Source organism: Delphinus delphis, chromosome 2, assembly GCF_949987515.2.
Source record: "Delphinus delphis chromosome 2, mDelDel1.2, whole genome shotgun sequence".
Taxonomy (NCBI): Eukaryota; Metazoa; Chordata; class Mammalia; order Artiodactyla; family Delphinidae; genus Delphinus; species Delphinus delphis.
Window position 1 is genome coordinate 93,133,249 of NC_082684.1, and position 26,050 is coordinate 93,159,298.

Sequence of the window (26,050 nt, forward strand, 5' to 3'; positions counted from 1 at the left end):
TTATTGGGATTTGTCTAGGGCTTGTCTTCTCTTCTAAGACCCGTGGTCAACTTTTATAATTTCCAGAACATTTAATCCTAGAAAAGTCTGTCTCTTTCTTTTCTTATACAACAATCCAATTTAATAATTTCCCCCATATTTTCTCCCTCCCATTACCAGAGCTATAAAGGCAAAGTGTATATATCCCACATTTGCCAGTATGACTTCTCTATGACTGTTTATTTCTTATAGTCCAAGGTAGGATATTGGTTCTCAAACTTTTCGGTCTCAGACCCCTTTACACTCTTAAAACTTCATGAGGACTCCATATAGGTTCTATCTATCAATATTTACCTCATTAGAAATTCAAACTGATAAATTTTATTGTATCAATAGTCTTAAGACATTAATTATATTGCCAAAAGAGTAATTATTATAATAACAATAAACCTATTATATATTTACATAAATAACAATTCTATGAAAAATAACTATATTTTCCAAAACAAAAACACTTAGTTTGGGGAGGGGCATTGTTTCATATGGTTACAGATATCTTTATTTTATTTTTTTTGGCCATGCCACATGGCATGTGGGATCTTAGTTCCCAGACCAGGGATTGAACCCACACCCCCTGCTTTAGAAGTGTGGAGTCTTAACCACTGGACCACCAGGTAAGTCCCTTACAGATCTCTTTAATGTCTAGCTTAATAGAAGACAGTTGGATTCTCATATCTGCTTTTGCATTCAATCTGTTGTATTATCACATGTCATGTGGCTTTTGTAAACCTCCACAATATATTCATGAGAAAAAAAATTGAAAGACAAATAATATTAGTATTGTTATGAAAATATTTTTGTCCTTGGGCAGCCTCTGAAAAACTATCAAGTTTTCCTAGGGTTCCCCAGACCACTCATTAAGAACCACTGGTCTAGGGAAATCACAGACCAATCTTGATTTGTGCAAATCCCTCACCATCTCTTTGTCTCAGTTTCTACTTGTGAAAAGGAGATGTTTAAACAACCTAACTTCTAAGGTCTTTCTAGATCTACAGTTTTCTGATTTAATAAAGATTTTCCATATCTGCTGCCTTCTCTTAACCCAGCATTAGCCCCTTTAAATTTTGAGTTTATGTAAACCCAATTTCATGGAATCCTGTTTAATTTTACTCACTAAACATTTCCTTTGGCAGCTCAGCAAGTTTTATATCCCTTTTCATTCAAGGCTTATAGTCACTTCTGCTAGGAAATCTCTAGGCTCATAAAATCTCAGTCATTTCAGAAGTTAGCTTTTAAAAATAAATTAAAAATAACATAGCAGTTTTAAATGTTCAAGATAACATGTGGGCAGAGCGTGGACAAAGATCATACATTTTTAGTTATAGAATCTGCTTCCATTGCCTGTCTTTTAAATACTGGTGTTCTTCAGAGATTTACCCAGGCCTGACTTTTCCTCCCATCCATCACACTCTCATTGGGCAGTCATATTCTTTTTATGGCTTCAGTTGTCATCGACAGGATGATTGCTCTCAAATGTGTATCTCCCGCCTAAATCCATTTCCAGTGCTCCCTGCCTGTACATCCAACTACCAACTGGACATCTCCTCTTAGATGTGCCCAAGCACATCAAACTCAAACTGGACACGTTATCTATCACCAATGACTAGTTACTCCTCCTATGTCTCCAGTCCTAATAACCAGCTTCAGGACTTCCCTGGTGGTCCAGTGGTTAAGACTCCACCGTCCAATACAGGGGGTGCGAGTTTGATCCCTGGTCAGGGAGCTAAGATCCCACATGCCTCATGGCCGTAAAAAAAACTAAAACATAAAACAGAAGTAGCATTGAAACAATTTCAATAAAGACTTTAAAAATAGTCCACATTAAAAAAAAAGTCTTAAAAAAAATAATAATCAGCTTCAGCATTCACTTAGTCTCCCAAATCAGGTATCTGGCCATCACTCAAAGCTCCTCCCCCTTCACCCTCCATACATCCAATCGAAGCCAAGAACTTCTCTCTGACACCTTCTCTCTTGCCTAGATTATCACATTAACCTAAATGGTTTTACTCGTTCTCTCCAAACTCTTCTGCAATACAGCCAGAGTCATCTTCACACTACTGCTTAGAATCCCGCAATAGCTTTCTTCTGCCCTAAGATCAAGTTTGGACTCTTAAACATGTCATAAACAGGGATCATCAGGCCCCTTTTTAGCCTATTTCCTATCCTGCTTCACCATTTTCTCCTGGATGCAACCACAAAGTACATTTTTCAATTTCACATTCTCCTTTAGCTTCAAGTTCCTGGAACACGGTAGGTACTTAATAAATATTTGCTTGATTGAGTTGAATTATAATTATGCAAAATTCGTTGAAAGCAGCAGATATGCCTTTGTGATACAAAGGAAAGAAAAAAGTCAGAAATGGTTCCAGGTTTATGCTGTAAGGGTATATATAATAGCAGCACTCTGAAGGGTGATGAATAATTCCACTTTGTTATATCTTAGTTGGGTGGCTGTTCATACATCCACATAGAGAAATGCCTGTCACATGTCAGTGTGATTTGTACTTTGATAATCCTTAAAAGGTTTAGAGTTAAGAAACCTTTATCTAAAGATCTTGTAAGGGCTTTACAAGGAGCTATTGTAATCTATTCTTTAATAATTATCTGCCACTTGCCCCTATTAATAACTATCTTTGAATTTTATCTCTGTATTTTTATTTACATAATTAGTAGTATTAATCCTTCCAAAACTACATACTGAGATTTACATGCTTATCAATAGAGTATATTATATACCTTCTGACAAAATTCTTTATAGAAATCTATTTTTATTTAGATACCTCTGGATTAAATCAGGGTTATTGCCCCAGAATGAAAGTACCACTGGTACTTAAACTACACATTTATGATTCAATGAATGACTGTCAAAAAAAGGAAACCTCGAAGAAGGAGGAGAAGACCTAAGAGGGGGAAGAGGAGAAAGAGCTGCAGCAGCAACAAATGTCTGAGCCTTCAGCTTGGGATGTTGCCCAACCAAGCCCCGTGACAATCATGAGGCTAACATTGTTTTTCACCTTGTTATCAAACAGAGACTTGTCTATCCTCGTGAAGTCTGTCTTTCAAATTCCTCCTGATTAAAAAACAAACAGAAATGAAATAAAGCCCGAAGCCTCCATGCATTCTGTGGTGGAACATTACCTTTCTTCATATGGGATCCATTAAGGCAAACATCCGATATTTGTGGTTAGGCTGTGATTTCCCCATAGCCTGTAATGGTGACCAACACTGGGGAAAAGCTGAAAGTTTCCCTGTGTAGCAATCTTAGGTTTCGTCAACACCCTCAGAGCAAAGAGAAACCAGTTCTGGGCCAACCCAACATCAATAACACTTCCCCTGAAGCTGTAAATAGAAGATAGTTCCTGCTGATACAACATTAAGCCAACACCCAGAGCAGCATGTGTGCTCATCAGTAACGCTGATAGTGACTGCCTACAGCCTGTTGTCAAAAAACACTAAAAATAAACATCCTCAGATAATGTTTGGTTCCTGCTGAGAGCAATCTCCCAGAGCTAGTTTCTAGTAGTTAGAGACCAAAAGCCCTGCTATTACATATACACACGTTTTTCAGAGTAAAAATTGATCTAATATGATGATCAGGATATTCATAAGTTACATAAGTATGAGTTTTCCAAGAAGAGGAGAGGAGAAAAGGAGAGGTCTAGGTGTACGTGCAAACGGTGTGAAAGTGCACAATGCATGCCAGGCATGGTGAGGTCTAGTGAGGCTGGAGCACATAGTTTCAGGAAGTGGAAGAAAAGCAGCTTGAGGTCAGATTGCAAACAATCTTGAATGTCATGCTAAGGACATCCTTTAAGTTCTAGGAAGCCAGCAAGATCTTTTAATCAGGTGATGGCAAAATCAGGCCAATGTTTTAAAAAGAATACCCTGGTGTCAGCATAGAGGATTCTTTTAAGGGGAAACAGGTTTAAAGATATTGCCATAATGTAAGCAAGCAGTGATGAGAGGCTTAACTAAAGCAGTGGCACTGGGAATTAAGTGAAAAGGACAGTAGGCTTTTATGATAAAAACGGGTTTTTGAGGCTATTTTTAGAAAGATTACTCTGTTGCCTTGAGGAGGAGAGACTCAGAAACAGGATGACTACTGAGGATCCTATCCAAGTACTAACCAGGCCCGACCCTGCTTAGCTTCCGAGATCAGACGAGATCGGGCGCGTTCAGGGTGGTATGGCCGTAGATTGAGGATCCTATAGACAAGGCAAGGGATGCTGAAGCCTGAATGAAGAGAGTAGCAGAGTATCTCAGGGGAAAATAATGAGTAGTATTTGAGGATCTCCTAGTCCAGGGCAATGGTCCCCAGACTGGTTCTCTGCCCAGCAGCATCTGCATCAGCAATACCTGGGAGCCTGTTAGACATGCAAACTTTTAGGCCTCACCCCAGGCCTACTGAATCAGAAACTCTAGGGCCTAGGCCCAGCAATTTTCATTTTAACAAGCCCTCCTGGTGGCTCTGATGGGAGGTGAAGTTTCAGAATCACTAGCCTAGGGGCACAAAGGAGAAGGAAGTATCAAAAGCAAGTGAGCTACAATAGGGATTAAGAGGCTAGATGTTGGAGAAAGATGTTCAAATATTTAAAACCTGGGTTCAGGTATTTCCTCTGCATCTTACTGGACTTGTAACAAGTTGTGTGACAACCTCGGGCAGGATACTTCAAATCTTTGAGCCTTAATTGCCTCATCTCCTGATTGGGGGTAATACACTATCGCAAGAATTTAATAAAATAATTCATTGTAAAGTGTTCAGTGCACTCACACGGGCATATGGCAAAAGGTAGTTAACAATTTTAATAAGAACTACATAAAGAGCAATAGTTGTGAGAAAGAAAGTTCTATATTAGACATACAAAATTTGAGGTAACTGTAGTACAACCCAGTGGCAGAATCCAGGAGAAGGCTGAAAGAGTGCGTGGGGACCTCAGAGAGAGATTGAAACTGAAGAACAATATGGGAAGGACACAGAATATAGGCAATAGCTACCACCATGTGAGCGGTCAAGATTATCCAAGGAGAGCACAGGAAGTGAGAAGAGAAAAGGACACCAACACTGAAGAGTAGAACAAAGAATAGTCAGCTTGCAAAGGAGCTTGAGAACAAAAACACAGGAGAAGAGGAGAACCAGGAGCCAGCAAGCTCCCAGAGGCCAAAAGAGGAGTGTCAAGAGAAGTAGGTCAACAGTCCCGAATATCACCAAGTTTAAAAAGATAGGGCTTCCCTGGTGGCGCAAGGCTTCCCTGGTGGCGCAGTGGTTGAGAGTCCGCCTGCCAATGCAGGGGACACAGGTTCATGCCCCAGTCCGGGAAGATCCCACACGCTGCGGAGCGGCTGGGCCCATGAGCCATGGCCACTGAGCCTGCGTGTCCGGAGCCTGTGCTCTGCAACAGGAGAGGCCACAGCAGTGAGAGGCCCACGTACCACAAAAAAAAAAAAAAAAAAAAAAGATAGAGCGATGATAGTAGAAGATAGATGTTAGATAGATAGATAGAAAAAAAGGAAGAAAGGGGTAGAGAGAGAGAGAAAAAAGAAAGAAAGAAAAAGGAAGGAAGGAAGGAAGAGAGACGAGAGAGAGAAAGAAAGAAAGAAAGAAAAAGGAAGGAAGGAAGAAAGAGACGAGAGAGGGAGCAAGAGAGAGAGAAAGAAAGAAAGAAAGAAAGCAAAAGGAAGGGAGAGAGGGAGGGAGAGAAAGAAAGAGAGAGAGAGGGAGGCAGAGACATAAAGACAGAAAGAAATAAAGAAGAAAGAACGAAAGAAAGAAAGGAAGGAAGGAAGAAAAGAGAAAAGAAAAGAAAGGGAGAGAGAAAGGAAAGAAAGAAAGAAAAAGAAAGAGAGAGAGAAAGAAAGAAAGAGAGAGGGAGGGCTATTGCTTTGGGCAGTTATGAGGTTATTGCAAACTTCTGAGAAGGCATTTCTTTTTGAACAGTGGAAGCAGAGGACTGACCCTAATAGGCTGAAAAGAGAAATCAAGGTAAGGATCAAAAACTGACCTTGAAAAATTAAGTTGTGATGGAAAGAAGAAAAACGGGGTGCCAAAATCAGTGGAGGTCAGAACATGAACAATATCTTTAAGGAAACAGGATGATGACAGAGTTGCAGGCTGAAGGAAGGAGCCAGTGACGAAGAATAAGGAGCAAGCAGGGAAGGAAAAGGGATGGGAACAGGTAGAATCTTTAGCATTGAAAAAGAGCAAGAGGAATTTTTCTCTGAATCAGGAAAAAGACTGAGTAAAGTTATAGCTTGGGGATGAAGGAGGAAGATGGGGAAAAGGGTAAGGTGATAGTGTGCATCTCTGAGGGCCTCTTTTTTTAGAGAAATAGCAGATGAATTTAGCTCCAAGAGTAAAGAAGATTCATGGCAAGGTTGAGGACTTGAGGAAAGGGCAAAGATTTAGAACACCTGTTATAAGGATGGAAAAAGCAAAATAAGAATGAGAGGGACATTGATGCAGCACTGAGGGTTAGCACTGACTTAGGAAAGCATGGATTCATTGTGGTGCTAAATTCAATAATGGGTGATCATCTCCAGCAATGCAAGTGAACAGACTAAACGGATAGTAATGAGACTGATGATGATTTTCACAAAACAACAATATCAACAATCACTGGCATGTGCCAAGAAATTCAGGAACTCATCCTGAGCCAGTGCTGTGTAGGGAATGACCTTCCTTCATAGTCAGACCTCCTAGGTTTAAATCCTAGCTATTCTATCTCAAGCTATGTGACCTTGGGAAAGTTACTCAACCTCTCTGTTTCAGTTCTGTTATCTTTAAAATGGGCATAAAAATAATAGTACCTACTTTGTAGGGCTGTTGTGATGATTAAATCAGTTCATTCATGTATAGCATTTAGACCAGTATTGGACACAATAAGCGTTTGTTACATGTTAGTTATACTCACCACTACTGAGTTGAGGCTAAGTTGAGGATAACAGGAGTTCAAAGGTTAATAAATATCACAACTCTCAGCACATAACCAAGAGTAAAATCATCCCTGAGAAGTTTCCATATAACCATAGTACTATCAAGAGATAAAAAATACTCCCAGCCACCAACCGTACCTATGACAGACATCCTTTTTCTGAAATTGTTGAAATCCAAAAAGGCAAGCAATTGATAAGTAACTAGTGTTCCCAATTCTTCTATTGTTATTGTCTCTGGGGTCCGAGACTTAAAAATGAACCCCAAATTTTTTGCAGCAGTCACTAGAGCCCCTTCATCAGGTGATTGAACTTGGTAAATCAGCTCTCCTAAAAGGAAAAGAAACAGGTGGATTAAATAACAACAAAAAAAGGCGAAGAAACAAAGGTATTAATACTGAGAATAATAACATTCGTAGAACACCAATGCCAATTCCAACTCATTCTATGACACCCAACCCAAGTGTCAGCTCTAGAAATCAGACCTTTTCCACTCACCAACCAGGTGACCAGGTGCCTGTACTGTGGATCCACAGGACACAATGTATACCACCACTGGAACCCTTGTCATCTTACAGGAAAAGGCTCATTCCCGAGCCTGCCTCCCTACTATGCTGAAAGTTTCTTAGGGCAGAGATCACACCTTTGTATTTTCAGTGACTAGAGATGTGCCATGAAAGCTTCACAAACTAAAACACTTTATATATTAATGCACATAATCCTCATGGCAATGAGGTAGGGATTATTAAAATTATTACAGGCATACCTCGGAGATATTGCAGATTTGGTTCCAGACCACTGCAATAAAGCAAATATCACAATAAAGCGAGTCACACGAATTTTGTTGGTTCTTCAGTGCATATAAAAGTTACGTTAACATTTTTCAGTAGTCTATTATATGTGCAATAGCATTATATATAAGAATGTACATACTTAATTAAAAAATACTTTATTGTGAGAAAATGTTAAGCATCATCTGAGCCTTCAGTGAGTCATAATCTTTTTGCAATAGTAACATCAAAGATCACTGATCACCATGATCACCATGACAAATATAATAATAATGAAAAAGTTTAAAATACTGTAAGAATTACCAAAATGTGACATAGTGACACAAAGTGAGCAAATGCTGTTGGAAAAATGGTGCCAACAGACTTGCTCGATGCAGGGTTGCCACAAACCTTCAATTTGTGGAGAACACAGTATATGTGAAGTAATAAAATGAGGTATGCCTGTATTTCCATTTTATACTGGTAAAAACTATGACTGAAAATATTATGTGATTTTTGCAAGATCACACAGCCAGAGTGACAGAGCAGACATTCCAAATTCCTCCTCAGTCTGCTACTAATGACCATTTTATGAGAATGCATACAAGAAATCCCTTGAAACGTAAGGAATCAAACCAGGATGTTAATGATTGGTATCTGGTATTGTGTATGTGTTGGAGTGAGGGTGAGAGGGGAGAAGAGAGGAAAAGAATGAAATGGGGGGAAAAAAACATAAAAATACACTTTAAAACCAGCATGAATAAAGTAAGCCTTTCTATATAAAATTGTACTACCTTTGTATGTAAAAATAAATTAGAAAAAGTAGGCAGAGCTAGATCCATATTTACTGATTTATAGTAATGTCCAAGATAAATTGTTCAGAAAACCAGTTGCATATTAATCTATATATTATGATTCCTTTTTTAAAAAACAAACCACCTACACATCTACATATATTCATATATATATGAGCAAATTGAAAGTGTGAAAGTATGCACACCAAATGTTAACATTGGTTACCCCTGTAGAGGTGGAATTAAAATCAGGAAGAAATTATTAGCTCTGCCTTTATAAATCTTTGTATTGTATGGTTTCACTTGCTACAATAGGCATAAATTAATTTTTGAAATTCCAAAAAACAGAAAAAGTTAAAGCAATTTCTTGATCTACCCATGAAATGATATGATAACTCCCATTTCTGGCAACACTGTGGAGTAGGTGCCAGGATCAACCTCCCCTGTTGCAAAGAGCTACATATTCCATAAAGAAATATTTAAATATTTTTGAATGTACCCAGGACTGGCTAGAAAGCAGTCACTGTTCAGGTCAAAGACTGAAAAAAAAAAATGGAATAAATGAAGAGCATTTTCTAAACCAAGGGGACTTGCTCATTGGTTTCCAGTCTCTCAAGCCTTTGGTTAGAAAAGACACAGGCCAGGGAAAGAAGTCTAATGGGAGACCATCTCTTAAAACTGAGCCCCCAGAAAGGATACTCTCTCAGTATAAAGGTAAACTGAAAATCAGTGCCCCCTTTAAGAGTCATGCACCACAATGTTCATTGCAGCTCTATTTACAACAGTCAGGACATGGAAGCAATCTAAGTGTCCATCGACAGAGGAATGGATAAAGAAGATGTGGCACATATATACAATGGAATATTACTCAGCCATAAAAAGAAACGAAATTGAGTTATTTGTAGTGAGGTGGATGGACCTAGAGTCTGTCATACAGAGTGAAGTAAGTGAGAAAGAGAAAAACAAATACCATATGCTAACACATATATATATGGAATCTAAAAAAAAAAATGGCTCTGAAGAACCTAGGGGCAGGACAGGAATAAAGACACAGACATAGAGAATGGACTTGAGGACACGGGGAGGGGGAAGGGTAAGCTGGGACAAAGTGAGAGAGTGGCATGGACTTATATATACTACCAAATGTAAAATAGATGGCTAATGGGAAGCAGCCACATAGCACAGGCAGATCAGCTCAGTGCTCTGTGACCACCTAGAGGGGTGGGATAGGGAGGGTGGGAGGGAGATGCAAGAGGGAGGGGATATGGGGATATATATACGTATATGTATAGCTGATTCACTTTGTTATAAAGCAGAAACTAACACACCGCTGTAAAGCAACTATACTCCAATAAAGATGTTTAAAAAAAAAAAGAAGAATGAATATTGTCAGTAAACTAGAAATCTGAGAAATGTCTGAAAGATAAAAAGTAGATTTGATAAATGAAGAAATAAGAAAGGAGAAAAACACAGCTCAAAGCATTTGAAAAAGAAAATTAATACAGAGGTCAGAGCAACCCCCAAAGAGTCTCCAAATCAGGGTCAACAAATGAGAAAAGCAGAAGTGGTCTTGGAAGCACCATGAATAAAATTATTTGAAGAATTCCATTCAGCTCTCCCAAACCATTTGGGCTCCTCCTCCTGCCAGCTTACTCTGAACAGCGGGCTGCAGTGACATTTGCCCCAGGATGGAACCTTGAAAATGTTCTTCTACACAAAGTACACAATCCACCTAAGGAAACTTTTAAAATTTGAATGCTGGGGCTGGAGACCAAAGCTGAAAACAGCCACAAGTAGCTTTAGAATTCCACAAGGATAAGAGAAATAAATTAATGAGAGAAAGGAACTCCATGACTCTGATATTTTCTTCCAGCCCAGACCGTAAGTATAACTTTGTCTCACAATAGGGTTCTGGCACAGACTCCTAGCACGAGATCTGAAAAAGTAAGACAGCTAAACCGAGGTATCATATGAATTCCAGGAGAGGGGAACCCCATAGCCAGAAGATGATCTATGTATTGTGCCTTTCCCCCACAATCTTGGGAGACAGGCCACTGTAATCAGAACCTACATTCACCAAGAGGCAAACAGGGATTCTCAAACACAAGTAGGAACAGGCAACCACAAACCATCGAACGTTTGAGGACAACATGAAAGTTAGACACACAACTCAAAACACGACATTCCGTAAAATGAAACATAATAGAGGAAACAAAAGATTTCAAATTAAGAATAATTAATATCCTCAAAGAGATCTAAGAAAATATCATGATATTGAAATAAAAACAAATCGCTATTAAAATAAAATAGAGCTTTAAAAATGAAATAAACTCAAAGTCAGAGATAAAAGAAATTTACTTGAAGGCATTGTGCTATCCTCAGATACATCAGTATTATAAATACCAGTTTAAGTTATAAATATAATTATGTGAATCCTCACAGCAATTAAAATCAGAGGAATGAATTAGTCCAGCATCATCAAGGACAAAACTATGGCTTGAATGCAATCCCAACAAAGAAAAAAAGAAGAAAAATATATATAGAGAGAAAGAAAACATATATTCAAATGTACTTATGCACATACATATACACACATACATATATATATCACACATATACATATATACAGTCTGCAGACTATATATATTTCACTTTTGAGTTGAAATTACTTGAGTGGTAATTTTCACCCAACAGGTGATAGTAGAAAGAAATAAAACTTGTAAATGGAATAGACTGGGCCCAAATGGAGCGAGAAGCCAATTCACCGTCCATTGTCTACCTGCCTCATTGCTTCAATATTAAAGCGGCCCAGGTGATTTTGTTCTCTTCTGTGAACCCTGAGCTCTGAACGACCATCCTGGTAGTGTGGAACTTGTTCATAATGGGGACTAAACACAAGTATTCTATCAGTGTAAATCTGTCGCATTACTGGGAAAATTCATTCTAAGCATACGCCTGATGGCTATCCGCATCTATTAGATGTGCATGTTAATAACAAGAGCTAAGTGGCTCAAGAGTGTTTCTCTGATTGTCCTGCCTACCAGGAAGCTCACAGTCAAATACGGTGCTCAATCATAAAAGATATTTCATCCCCTTTAACTGACATATCTAGGCCCTCATCTTTTTGTTGTTCCTATTTCTTTTCTTTTTCTTTTCCTTTAAGTCTCTCCATATCTTTTGGAAAACACTCAGAATATAAATAAATACAAAGAACCGTTAGTGATAGGTAAACCCCTCATGCAATGCTATATTCTGAATGAGAAAATCCTTCCAATACAAAGAACAGTTAGTGATAGGTAAACCCCTCATGCAATGCTATATTCTGAATGAGAAAATCCTTCCAATACAAAGAACAGTTAGTGATAGGTAAACCCCTCATGCAATGCTATATTCTGAATGAGAAAATCCTTCCAATTCCAAACATTTTTAATAAAAATATCAATACTGATTTAAAAAACAAGGCTCACTACTCAGACACGCTTTGCACTTACCTGCACTATTTTCCTCTGACATTACGGTGTGGCAGAGTGCAAGTAACCTAAGGAATTCATGCACTTTGGGATCACCCATTTTAATGGATTCCATCAGATGGTGGTCAAAAAACTGAAATGTTCTGTCAGCTTGGGGGTTGACTGAGAAACCCACAGCCTCTTTTTTCTATAGGAGAACAACAACAACAACGAAACTGTAGACTTCATTCCAACAACAATCTTTTAAAATTCAAAAACATTTCTTCTAAGTATTTTTAGTGCTTGTATGATTTCTCAGCCTCAAAAGCCTGGCACTAAAATGACTTTCTGTTCCCTCATTACCGTTAAATATTATCTTCTCATTTCAGAGCTATGTAAACCTTCATCACCAGAGCAGTAAAGCTTCCAAAAGCATATGGGAAAGAAAAATATCCAATGGATGTACAGATTCTCAAATGTTTACTTCAACTCCAAAATACAAAGAAGCCCTGAAAACTGAAAGTTTTCTTCAAAACTTACTTGATGGCAAAACCTGACCTGACTTGAACTCATGTTGGCAGCAATATCTGACCTGGAATGGAATGTGCCTAATTATAGACTTTTAAAAGTCTACTTAGTGTGAATTAGTATTTTCTGTTATAAAAATATTTATGTGTTTGATTACAGGGTACTTTCTCTGATCTCACTAGAGTTACTGCGTAATATAATGACAGAATTAAAATCAGGATCTTGAGATATTTGTACTCACGTGTTCATTGCAGCATTATTCACAATAGCCAAGAGGTAGAAACAACATAAATGTCCATCAACAGATAAATAAAGAATATGTGGTTATATATATACAATGGAATATTATTCAGCCATGTATAAAAAGAAATCCTATCTCTATGCTATGACATGAATGAACCTCGAGGGCATTATGCTAAGTGAAATAAACCACTCACAAAAGAACAAATATTGCATGATTCCATTTATATGAGGTATCTAAAGTAGAATTCACAGAAACTGAGTGTAGAATGGTAGTTTCCAGGGACTAGAAGAATGGGGAAGTGGGGAATTGCAGTTCAATGAGAATTACAGAGTTTCAGACATGCAAGGTGAAAAAATTCTGGGATCTTCAGTACAACATTGTGCTCATTGTTAATAATAGTTTACTGTCCACTTAAAAATTTGTTGACTAAAAAAAAACAAGATGAAAGAAATAGGGTTCAATAAAGAACAGAACAAAATAGTAGACAATTCAATACTAAATTAGATCTCTGTTAATTCACTGACTTCTGAAAAGCACAAAACGTACTTCTAACTTTTAAAAGTTTACTATTCAAAGCACTAGACCTGTGATCATGTCTTTGCAAGGGCAGTTAATGGGAAAATACTTTTAATATACACTCTGTCTTGAAGACTGCAGAATATTTTAAATATAATACTTATATATCCAAGTATATGAGAAGACATACCAGTATACAAGATACTCCATTAGTTGTGTTTAACCCAGAATCATAGAGACTTATTTAATCACACATTGTTTTGTTCATGTAATAAAGTTTGAAAACAACCACACATAAGGGGGAAAAAATGATCAACTCACTAATAAGTAGTAAAATACACACTGGATTTAGACTTCCCTAAACCCCACCCAGGGAAGAAACTATGACTTAAAGAGATTACAGCCTGTCAAACTGTCATTCAAATATAAAGTCAACAGATAGTTCTGAACAGGTATTTTTCATGAACCCATCTTGAAACTAGAGGATACTTCAGCCAAATAAGAGATAACTGGAAAAACAGCGGGAAAGGGAGCAGTTAGTGGTAAGCACCAAATCTCTCTAACTGAAGAACTAAATATAAAAGAAATAGATTAGGATGGCAAAACAAAATGTATATATTATATACATTGACTATGTAGAAAAGACTGATAAAAATTAGAAGATGCTGATTTCCTCATTTTAGTATCTGAAGGTCAGAAGATATCATTTAAAAACTCAAATCAACTAAGAGAAATCTATGTATATTTAAGATGAAGAAGCATCATTAATACAAGTAGGAAAATATGAGGGAAAGAAGGATAAATATAATAATTTTACCATTTTTCATATTAGGAAATTGATAGACACTGCTTATGAAAAAAGAATTGAGTATTGTATAAACTCTTGAAAGTATACAGTAGAGAAACAATAAAATACTTTCCTAAATATTACAAAAGAAGCACACACACAGAGCAGAGTCCCTACAGAGAATTATTAAAAATTATAAAGACACAAAGTATAACCTAAAATATTTAACAGAGCCAATGTAGATGGCCCAAACTCACTTATTAAAAAATTGGCTGCAAAGCAAAATCCAACCCTCTGCTATACATAAGACACACCTAAAACAGTTATTTAGGAATATTGAAAATAAGAGGTGGGTAAATGCAAATCAAAAGAAACCAGGAGACATGACCTTGATATTAAATAAGGTTGAATCCAGGCCAAGGAGAATTAAATGAGTCAAAGAAGAGCACATTCATAATAAAAATATAACCACTGTGAACATCAATGCACCTCAAGATAGCATCAATACTCATAAAATGAAGACTTCAGGCTATATAGGAGCTAGAGAGAGAGAGAAATTATCAGAACACTTCAGTTAACCTCTTTAATCCAAACAGATAATATAGATAAAAGATAAATAATGAAACAGAAGACCTAAATAATATAATTAATAAGGTAGAATTAAAATGACACACAGCTAATTTTATACCTTGAAAACAGAATATACATAAGCTTTCTTTTTAAGGACCCTGGAACACAGACAATAATTGCTCATATTACGCCACAAAAAAACCCCAAATAAAGTCCAAAAAAGTAGAAATAATACAAATCTATTCTTCTTGTTTCATTTTGTTTTGTTTTTATAGTTAATAATACTTTATTTTATATTTAAAAGTTGCTAAGGGAATAGAATTTCAAAACTTCCATCACAAGAAAAAATAACTTGTAATTTCAGTAGTGATGGATTTTTTGTTTTTTGAATTTTATTTATTTTTTTATACAGCAGGTTCTTATTGGTTATCCATTTTATACACATTAGTGTATATACAAATCTATTCTTTTATTAAAAGTACAATAAAGGTTGGGGAGGGAGTCCCAACCACTTCGAAATTTTAAAGTTCTTCCTTAAAAACTCATGGTTCAATGTGGATATTCAAATTGACATAACAAAAATAAAGATACTTTAATACACTACAGACCAAAATCCATGTAATTAAAACTAAAGCAGTGTTCAGAGGGAAATTAATAACCACAAAAAAAAAGGAAAGAGGAACTTCCCTGGTGGTCCAGTGGTTGAGAATCCGCCTTCCAATGCAGGGGACGTGGCTTCAATCCCTGGTCGGAGAACTAAGATCCCACATGTTGTGGGGCAACTAAGCCCACACTCTGCAACTAGAGAGCCCACGCACTGCAACTACTGAGCCCGTGTGCTCTGGTGCCCACGTGCCACAACTAGAGAGAAGACTGCGCAACACAACAAAAGATCCTGCGTGCTGCAACTAAGATCCAATGCAGCCATAAATAAATATTTTTTAAAACACGAAAGAACAAAATTTTTTTTATTTTATTGAAGTATATAGTTGATTTACAATGTTGCAGTTAATTTCTGCTGCACAGCAAAGTGACTTTTTACATAGTCTTGTCAAAAATCAAAAACTTTGATAAAACATTGTGTTGGTGAAGGTAGGAGAAAGTAAGCACTCTTATACATTGCTTGTGACAGGGTAAATTGATGTAACTTCTAAAGAGGACAATTTGGCAATATTTATCAAATTATAAATGCACATATATTTTGATTGAGCAGTTCCATTTCTAGAAATGGAACTTGTTAGAGAATATAGGATCCATGTGATATAACGTATACACCGTTATTTATTATTATTTTTTTTTTGTGGTACGCGGGCCTCTCACTGTTGTGGCCTCTCCCGTTGCGGAGCACAGGCTCCGGACGCGCAGGCTCAGCGGCCATGGCTCACGGGCCCAGCTGCATGTGGGATCCTCCTGGACCGGGGCACAAACCCGTGTCCCCTGCATCGGCAGGCGGACTCTCAACCACTGTGCCACCAGGGAAGCCCTACACTGTTATTTTTGCTGCATTTTCTTTACAAGCAAAATATTGAAAATATTCTGAATGTCCATTCCTGTCTCCTTACATAAATTAAGGAACATTGGTATAACAGACTATTATTCACTGTAAAGAGAAAAAGGGAGCATTTTTTTTCACTGATATAGAAAGATCTTGATCATTGTTGAGGAAGAAAGTTAAGAACAGTATGTATAGTTCACTACCAACTATGTAAAAAATGGAGAAATATATTTGCTTGTATGTAATAAATACCTCTAAAAGAGAAAAAAAAAAACAGGGAACTCTGTGGTTGGGAAACCTGGACGAAAAGGAATTTTGAACCATATGAATCTATTTTTTTAATGTTACATATTAGGTATCTCATCTGGTCATAGTGGAAATCAGGCATCTAGGAACTCATCATTTTTAAAAAGCACATACAATTTGAAATTAAAAGTAAGAATGAATTTTATCACCTCCACACCTTAGTCATGTCTGTTTTCTGACCCAGGACATCATGTACTTCGCCTGAAAAAACAAAAATTGAGAATTAAAAATAAATGAAATTGAAACTAGATTTAGTCATTTAGTTTTAAGAAATACACTTGTTTATTAAAGCACTACTACTAGATGACATTATGAGTTCAAACCTAGACATTTTAAGGAGTGTTTTCAAACTGTAACGGTAGATATGGCAATTAACACAGAAAGATACTCATGTTTGCCCAAGATAGAACTAAAATGCAGTACACATTAAAACAAAATAAGATCGCAATCATGTTTATCTGTAAATTTTATCATTCTGTTTTTACATTATCTATGATGTTTGCAAGAGACAAATTTTGTTTTTCACTTTATACCCACTGTTGGGGAATCCAGAATGATATCCAAGACAGACCAATTCTCATCTTGATGAGTACATCTTTGTCTATCTTGGTTTGGGCCAGAGCCATCTTTAATATCTATAATGGCAAGGTCAAATTAGCAAGTAAACATGAAACCATGTCAGAGCCTTCTGCAGTCAGAAAACATAGCCACCTATGTGCCAAACATTTAAAAATAACTATTCTTAGTATAAAGCCGATATGTGCTTATTACAAATATATTGGAAAAATAGGCGTTTTAAAAACAGGAACGAAAACCTGTAAAAAAAATGAAACAAAACAAACAAAAAAACAGATTTTCATTCCTGTTTTATAGAGGACAGGACTGAAGAACAGAATTCAAAGTGACATGATTCAACTAAAACTAAAAAGTCAGCATAGTAGGTTTTTTAATTCAAATCTATTTTCATTATACAATACTGTGACCCAAAAACCACTTGATAAAGAGTTACTGGTTGTTTTTCTGGGGCTCAGGTCTAAATCTAGAATACTGTGAGGCTGCTGTGTGGGAAGAGTCCCTGAGCTAGAGAATGAACCTAGCCCAGCATCTGGAAATTAAATCCCAAACTCACCACGGTTATGTGCCAGTCATTGCCCTTTATGCTGTAACTCTGATAAATGTAAAAAGCAAAATAAAACTGTCTTTGTGTAAAATGGTCCTCCCAAAGAAAGCCTCTTCACAAGGCTGGTGATGAAAGTGAAGAAAAATGGAAGAAGTCTAAGAAAATAATAGTTCTGAGAAAGAAAATAGAAGCTTTAGATAAATCAGAGTAGAATATCAAATTTTCCCAAGGCCTGGATCTATGATATAAACAAGGCCAACTGTATGGGGGGTAAAAAGTGATTCTGGAACATTCTTTGAGTGCTTTAGTAATAGTAAATGTATTATAAATTAGAATGGCTATATAAATTTAAGGGTCTAAAGGGGTTACTTAAATCTTTCAGTTACTTTCCTGCTTTTTATGAGGGAAATCACAAGCTATCATGGGATTTGTAAATTTGGAGATTTGCAAAGATCTTGGGATATATACTTTGTGAAAAGCAAGGGACTTCTCTAAAAATCACCCTGTGACAAACATATCTACAAATAAATCTTGGTCCACGTGTCTGATCATTTCTTTAGGGTCATTTCCTGGAAGGGATATTATTATAATTATTATATTATCAATAAGTGCCATGGCAAAACAATCCAAAAGGTCTACAAAATTCCAAATATCTCCAATACTCTAACAGAAATTTTCTCATTTAAACTGCTCTTTGCGTTGTATATTTTGAAAGCCTCTGAAAATAAGATCAAAAGAATAAATTTTAAGAAAAGGTTCTATTTTATTTATCATCTTAATAAGAGTGATATCAGAAATGCACAATGTAACTGAGGGCTTATGGAAGTCCAGTTTGAAAAATCATCTGGTCCACTACCAGAGAAGGGTGGGGCAGGACAGGGGCAGGGCAGAAGAGAGGTGAGGAAACCATGGCGACCATGGGTTATGGGGGTGGGATAGCAGAGGGAGGTCAAAAGGTAGGAAAGTATGAAAATCAACTTCCTGTATTTCTTAGTTTTGTTCAGGGTCAAATCTTACTTTAAAATATTTGGCAATGTGTGAAGTTTCCCATCAGGAGACAAAGGAAAGTTTTCCCTCTCTTTCTCAGATTTCCTTTATTTCCTGAGATTTCTGTATTGAGAAACTGTACACTCAGAGTCCAGTGAAGTGAGATTGGGAGTCCGGAGGAACCCGACAGCACCCTTCCGGGAAGCTTCCGTGCTCTCAACAGAAGGAACTGTCTGCTAACTAGCCAAAGTCGGGGTGACAAGGGTCACATATTACTAGAATGCCTGAAAATCCAAAACAGAGCAGGTATCCTAAAAGAAGCATACAAATAGCAACTGGATATTGATGAAACAGTTGGACCACTCAGAGTAGCCCTATAGTGTGAATTCTCAGGAATGAATTGTAAATTCTTATGAATACAGACACTAACATCATTTCCAGAGCTGCTAGGAAGCAAGTATAAAATATTGCTTTTTACTGAGATAAATCAGGCTATGAAGAACTTGTCCTCCCTGGGATATGGGTCTATCAAGCACCACCGAACAGATCACACAGTTGGTGCACTGAAAGGAACCTTAGAGAGTGTCACGTCTAACCCCCATCTCTACCCATGAATCGTAACAGATTTAAAGTATCATCTGAATTATTCAACATTCATCCAACAAATATTTAGCAAGTGTTTATTATGTGCCAAGCACTATGTTATTAGATGCTGGTGGTGCCCATATTCATCAGAAAAACAGAGATTTTTTAATTAAAAAATAAAAGTGTTGCTTATTTTTTTTAAGGACTGTTAACAATATCAGGAAAAAGGAACTGTTTCCCTTACCGTAGATTCTCCCATTAATGGAACATTTTTTAAAAGTCATGATGTTTTCAGTGAGGGTGCCCGTTTTGTCAGAGAAAACATATTCAATCTGGCCTAGTTCCTCATTGAGCGTGGTCGTCCGAGCTTGAGCAGGTGTTGCCTTCCCAGAGTAATACATCTTCCGATCCCAGTTTATAAAATAACTGTGTCCCAGACGAATTACTTCCACACTTTCATCATTAAAATGGAAAAAAAAGAGAAATACTCCATCAATTTCAGAAGATACAAAGCTTTGCCAAAGCAAGAAGTCTGCCAAAGTCTTCAGAGTTTAGAAGAAAATGTGGATGCTCTGTCTCCAGGTTTTAGGGACCTTCAGAGGCATCTCAGCAGAGTCTGTTCATAAAATGTTCTAAGTCGTTTGCTTGTAGCACCTTGAAACAATGAGCTGGCTTTGCATAAAGCCTTAGGGAATGTTCCATGCTTCTCTACTTACATTAAACAGGCCTAGTAGAGATTTCTTGTATAGCATTTTAGTTGTTTGATGTCGCTTCACTTTGTCAAAAGAGGTAGAAAGGAGTATCTCCATGAAGCACTAAGCAAACCATAATAGCTATTGAGTAAAAACAGGTTGTGTTGTCATATTACTTTGCCCATTGAAAAGAGCACTGTCTCATGATCTAGTGGTGATTTATGATTTTCCAGCTCTAGAAGTGGAATTTCTGAAGCCAAGGGTATAATCGTTTTCAGTCTTTGTACACAAGGCCAAATCAACTTCCAAAAAAGTTACAACAATGTAAGTTTCTACCATTAGATTACTGAAAATTATCTTTTAGTCTATGCCAAGTCAAATGGCATCTCATTACTGTTGACTGCATTTCTTTTCTTATCAGTGAGTTGAATTTATTTTTTCAAATTTTATTGGCCAGCTATATTTCTTCTCAGAATTATCTAATTGCATTACCTGCCTATTTCATATTTTCTATTCAGGTATTAGTGTATTTCTTATTGATTTGTAAAAACTGTAGAGATATATATATATATATATAGCATATGTATCTATATACATTATGCCAATAGTTACCCAGTTTATCATTCATCTTTTAATTTTGTTTCCACTATTTTTGACACAAAGAAGTTTTCTCTGTTTAATCAATCAAATTTATCAATAGTTTATAGTTTCTGTTTATAGTTTCTTTTCAGGGAGCTTTGCTTAAGCCTTCCCTATGGCAAGATTATATATATACAGATATCTATACTTTTCTTCTAGTTCTTTGTTGGTATTTTCCCCACGTTTAATTATTTATTGCAATTAGAATTTTCTGAAGGATGTGCATAGTGAAGCTAATTTCAATTTTTACAAAGTTTATTCATCACCATTTGAACATTGAATCCTTTCCCCTACTGTGTTGAGATGCTTCCATGTCACATATAAATTATTTCTTCAGTAGAATCTGTTTTAGGCATTTCAATTTTGTTCCTTAATGTGTTAATTAATGTACCTCTTGTTTTCATTATTGTAGCTTTATAAAATTTGGCATACCTGGAAAGAGGTAAGAACATCTTTATTCTCTTCTTTTTCAAAAATTCTTAGCTGTAATCACTCATTTATTCCTCTTGATAGAATCAATGTATTCATCAAATAAACTTTAGAATCAATCTATCAACTTTCTCATAAAACTTATTTGGAATTTTTATTAAAGTTATATTAACCTCTTAATTATTTGAAAAGAATGGATATTTTATAACATTTAAACACAACTTCAAGAAAAAGGATAAATCTCCCCAGGAATTCAATTTTGAAAAAGTACTTGTATTGGTAAAGAGTTTAGTTTTGTTTTATTTCGCTCTGTTTTTCACATAGGTCCACACCATAGCTTGACAGATTTGTTCCTGGACATTGTATCTTTTTATTGATGGGAAAATTTTTTAGTTGCTTTTGGCTTAAAGGAAAGTGTTTTTTTTTTTTTTTTTTTTAGATGCTGTGGAGTCTATTAATTAATTAATTTATTCTTGCTGTATTGGGTCTTCGTTTCTGTGCGAGGGCTTTGTCTAGTTGTGGCAAGCGGGGCCACTCTTCCTTGTGGTGTGCGGGCCTCTCACTATCGCGGCCTCTCTTGTTGCGGAGCACAGGCTCCAGACGCGCAGGCTCAGTAGTTGTGGCTCACGGGCCTAGTTGCTCCATGGCATGTGGGATCCTCCCAGACCAGGGCTCGAACCCGTGTCCCCTGCATTAGCAGGCAGATTCTCAACTACTGCGCCACCAGGGAAGCCCCAGTAAGTGTTTTTAATACTAAAAGCTTTTCTTAATATTAAAAAAAAGTGATTATGTTACAAAATACAACATTGCACTGAATTATCTTACTAAGAGTTTTACAGTTATTCTTTTGGATTTTCTAGGTTTATAATCACATTGTCTCTGCTCTTCCTTTCTAAGAGATTTTTTTCAGTTTCATGTCTCATTTTGTTCATAAATATTTTAGTTGCATGTGTTAGCACATTAACAAGAAGATCAAGAACAGTATAAAATAGTAATAATAAAGCAGGGACCCATAGCTTATTTCTGATGTTAATGGGAATTAAGCTTAGGTTTTCTCATCTGTAAATTGAGAAAGTTGACAGCAGCCTGATTATGCTAACTCTGAACATTTGTCTCCTTAAAGACAAAAGATGACACCCAAGTCCTTTCTGGGCACTAAATCCTATGCTTCTAGTTCTGTAAGTACATGACACATCTATATTTCCCTCCCCAGCAATGGTAGGGTGTCAGTTCGTTTTCTAACTATTTAAATGGTAACACTTGTTTTCACGCAAAGTAAAAAATCACACTATGACTCTGTAGAATCATAAGACATAAAAATGAATGTCATATTCTGCATGTATTTATTTATACCTTATCTTATCATGATTCATTCTTCATATCATTCCCACCCCACTTCCTTGTAAGTTCCTTGATGGCTGTTCTAATTCAGCTTTGTTCTTCCTATTCCATTCACTGACAAAGCATTAGCACTTACCATGGACCAGGCAGAGTGCCTTACCTGTCACAGGCAGTCAGTTAGTGTTGAATGAGAAATCTGACCCTCTATTCCCTAATTTCACCAAGAAGGACAATAAGACATAGAGAGGTTAAGTGACTAACCCAAGGTCACACAAATAATTAACCACAGAACCAAGACTAGAATTCAGGCATTTGGTAACGTCAATGAAGACCTGACCTTAAGAATGCCATAAAAATGGCATTATGCAGGTAACTGATCAATCACTTGAAGCTTTCATTTATCTAAAAGTAAAGTATCTCCCTAAAAAGCTAAGCAAAATTAATGGAGAGCAGAATTTGATCCTTTTGTGTTGCAGTTCAAGTCAGTGGAAGTACTCTAAATTAATTTGAATTCTTAGACCTTAAAATAGTCTGTAGAGAGGAAGAGTATCCTTTTTGTTTGGGAAAAGAGCATTTAGGAGAGTCACAATGGAACATTTAGCTCTTTGTTTTATAACAGCAGAGAAAAGGAGACAAATGCGCAGAGTCAGTATAATCAAGCTGCTTAGTGTTTTCTGCCTGGAGGCTCAAAGAACAGGGCTTATGATTCTGCCCATTCTGAGGCAAAATAAGCAACATAGAAACGAGTTTCTTTTGTTTTGGAAAAAACACTAAAAAGCTAATTTCTTGGGAGTACAACAGCTGCACTTCTTAAGATGATGTATTAAAAAACTGTAGCTGGGTATTGTTTTAACACTACAGATAAACTGACAGCATAGAAATACCCTACCAAAATCAATGTCCTATGCTCACATAGACTTGTTAAGCATTCAAAGTAAAGTCTACACTTTTATCCTCAAGTGACATGGCACTAATTTATTCCTTGTACCTATTCAAAGGTGTAATGGAAGCTTTTGTAGAAGGCCTTCATCCCTCCAATCAGAAATACCTATGATTTCTCTTTTTCCAGATCTCTGTCTTAGCAACCTGAAATTCCCTGGAATGCTTTTTTCCCTCAAGCTGAACTCAGAATCACTGTTCTTATTTGGTGAGCAAAAATGCTCACATTTATCTTCATCAATACCATGCCTTACCAACAGGTAGAAAATTCTAGCCTCTTTTTTTTTTTCTCTTGATGTCTTGGCCGATTAATAAATCATGCACAACTTAAGACATAGACAATGTGCCAAGTGTTAGAAGACTTAGGTTTGGATCTTGGCTCTGTCCCTAACCAGCTCCACAATCCTGAAAAAATCATCTCATTTATAAAAGAAGTTCAGCAATAACTACTTCAAAAGATTTTGGGGAGACATAAATGAGATAATGCATGTGAAAGCACTTTATGTAAAATATGAAATGCTATCTAGAGGTAAGGTGATATTATTTGGAGCAGAAAGGAACTCAGAAATCAATTATCTCAATCTGCTCATTTTAGAGCACATATTTCATAGGCAAACTAAGGCACAGAGAAGCCAAGTGCTTTCTCCAAGGTCACACAGCTATTAGTGGCAGTGACAAGACGAGAACTTGGGCTCAGACTATTCCAAATAGGTTTTCATTCTGCCACTGTGGGGGACACATTAGAAGGAAAAGGAACCTGGGAATCTAGCCTTGGTCTTTAAAAAAACAATCTTAAAAATCATTAAATGCCAGTGCACTTCAAAGAAAGAGTGTATACGAAATACACTTCCTTCGTGAGGACACATGAAACTGTACGTGTGCAGATGGTAAGCCACTATGAGCATTTATTATTCATTTCGACATAAAAGGAAAGCTATAAAAGCTGACCATAGCTCCTCTGGCAAAGAGCAGGATTTACTACAGACTTTATAATTGGATACAAGCATAAGAGGTCCTCAGAATCAAAGATGAGCCAGTAGGATACATTTTAAATAGAGCCTGCTCTGACCACAGCTCCAGAAGGCCCAAAGCATTTTGTGGTGTTGTGACCACATCCCACTACTTCCAGTCAATTTCCCACAACTTGACATTTCAGTTTCCTAACTGCTCTCTAAAACAAGGGTGGATTTTGTGCATTAACCTTCCCTTGTTTCATCAGAGTTAGGATTTTGGAAAGAGAGAAAAAGAAGCTCGTAAAAATTAGTGGGGATTTAGAGCTGGCGATTTTGTTTATTGTTAAAATACTGGTGATGAGGAATGTCGACGGAGGAAACAAGATGGCGGAGTAGAAGGACGTGCTCTCACTCCCTCTTGCGAAAACACCAGAATCACAACTACCTGCTGGACAATCATTGACAGGAAGACACTGGAACTCACCAAAAAAGATACCCCACAACCAAAGACAAAGGAGAAGCCACAATGAGATGGTAGGAGGGGCGCAATCACAGTAAAATCAAATCCCATAACTGGAGGGTGGATGACTCACAGGCTGGCGAACACTTATACCAAAGAAGTCCACCCACTGAAGTGAAGGTTCTGAGCCCCACGTCAGGCTTCCCAACCTGGGAGTCTGGCAACGGGAGGAGGAATTCCTAAAGAATCAAACTTTGAAGCCTAGTGGGAATTGATTGCAGGACTTCGACAGGACTGGGGTAAACAGAGACCCCACTCTTGGAGGGCACACACAAAGTAGTGTGTGCATCGGGACCCAGGGGAAGGAGCAGTGATCCCAGGGGAGACTGAACCAGACCTACCTGCTAGTGTTGGAGGGCCTCCTGCAGAGGCAGGGGGTGGCTCTGTTTCACCATGGGGACAAGGACACTGGCAGCAGAAGTTCAGGAAGTACTCCTTGGTGTGAGCCCTCCCAGAGTCTGTCATTAGCCCCACCAAAGAGCCCAGGTAGGCTCCAGTGTTGGGTAGCCTCAGGCAAAACAACCAAGAGGGAGGGAACCCAGCCCCACCCATCAACAGTCAAGTGGATTAAAGTTTTACTGAGCTCTGTCCACCAGAGCAACAGTAACCTCTACCCACCACCAGAGCCTATCATCTAGTCTCTTAGATAGCCTCATCCACCAGAGGGCAGACAGCAGAAGCAAGAAAAAATACAATCCTGCAGCCTGTGGAATAAAAACCACATTCACAGAAAGATAGACAAGATGAAAAGGCAGAGGGCTATATACCAGATGAAGGAACAAGATAAAACCCCAGAAAAACAACTAAATGAAGTGGAGATAGGCAACCTTCCAGAAAAAGAATTCAGAATAATAATAGTGAAGATGATCCAGGACCTCAGAAAAAGAATGGAGGCAAAGACCAAGAAGATGCAAGAAATGTTTAAGAAAGACCTAGAAGAATTAAAGAACAAACAAACAGAGATGAACAATACAATAACTGAAATGAAAACTACACTAGAAGGAATCAATAGCAGAATAACTGAGACAGAAGAACGGATAAGTGACCTGGAAGACAGAATGGTAGATTTCACTGCTGTGGAACAGACTAAAGAAAAAAGAATGAAAAGAAATGAAGACAGCTTAAGAGACCTCTGGGACAACATTAAACGCAACAACATTTGCATTATAGGGGTCCCAGAAGGAGAAGAGAGAGAGAAAGGACCAGAGAAAATATTTGAAGAGATTATAGTTGAAAACTTCCCTAACATGGGAAGGGAAATAGCCACACAAGTCCAGGAAGTGCAGAGAGTCCCATACAGGAGAAACCCCAGGAGAACCACACCGAGACACATATTAATCAATTTGGCAAAAATTAAAGACAATGCAAAATTATTGAAAGCAGCAAGGGAAAAACGATAAATAACATACAAGGGAAATCC

At 37.3% G+C, this 26,050-nt stretch overlaps 1 protein-coding gene across 1 annotated transcript in view; it reads right to left on the reverse strand.

Moving 5' to 3' along the window:
- ATP8B4 (ATPase phospholipid transporting 8B4 (putative)) overlaps nt 1–26,050 on the reverse strand; it is a 366,096-nt gene that overhangs the window by 70,849 nt on the left and 269,197 nt on the right. The window contains exons 14-17 of the mRNA XM_060005221.1: nt 19,362–19,570; nt 16,583–16,626; nt 12,022–12,187; nt 7,108–7,296 (exon numbers count right to left, since the gene is read on the reverse strand). Coding sequence (XP_059861204.1) covers nt 7,108–7,296; nt 12,022–12,187; nt 16,583–16,626; nt 19,362–19,570 — 608 coding nt within the window. The remainder of the gene's footprint in view (nt 1–7,107; nt 7,297–12,021; nt 12,188–16,582; nt 16,627–19,361; nt 19,571–26,050) is intronic.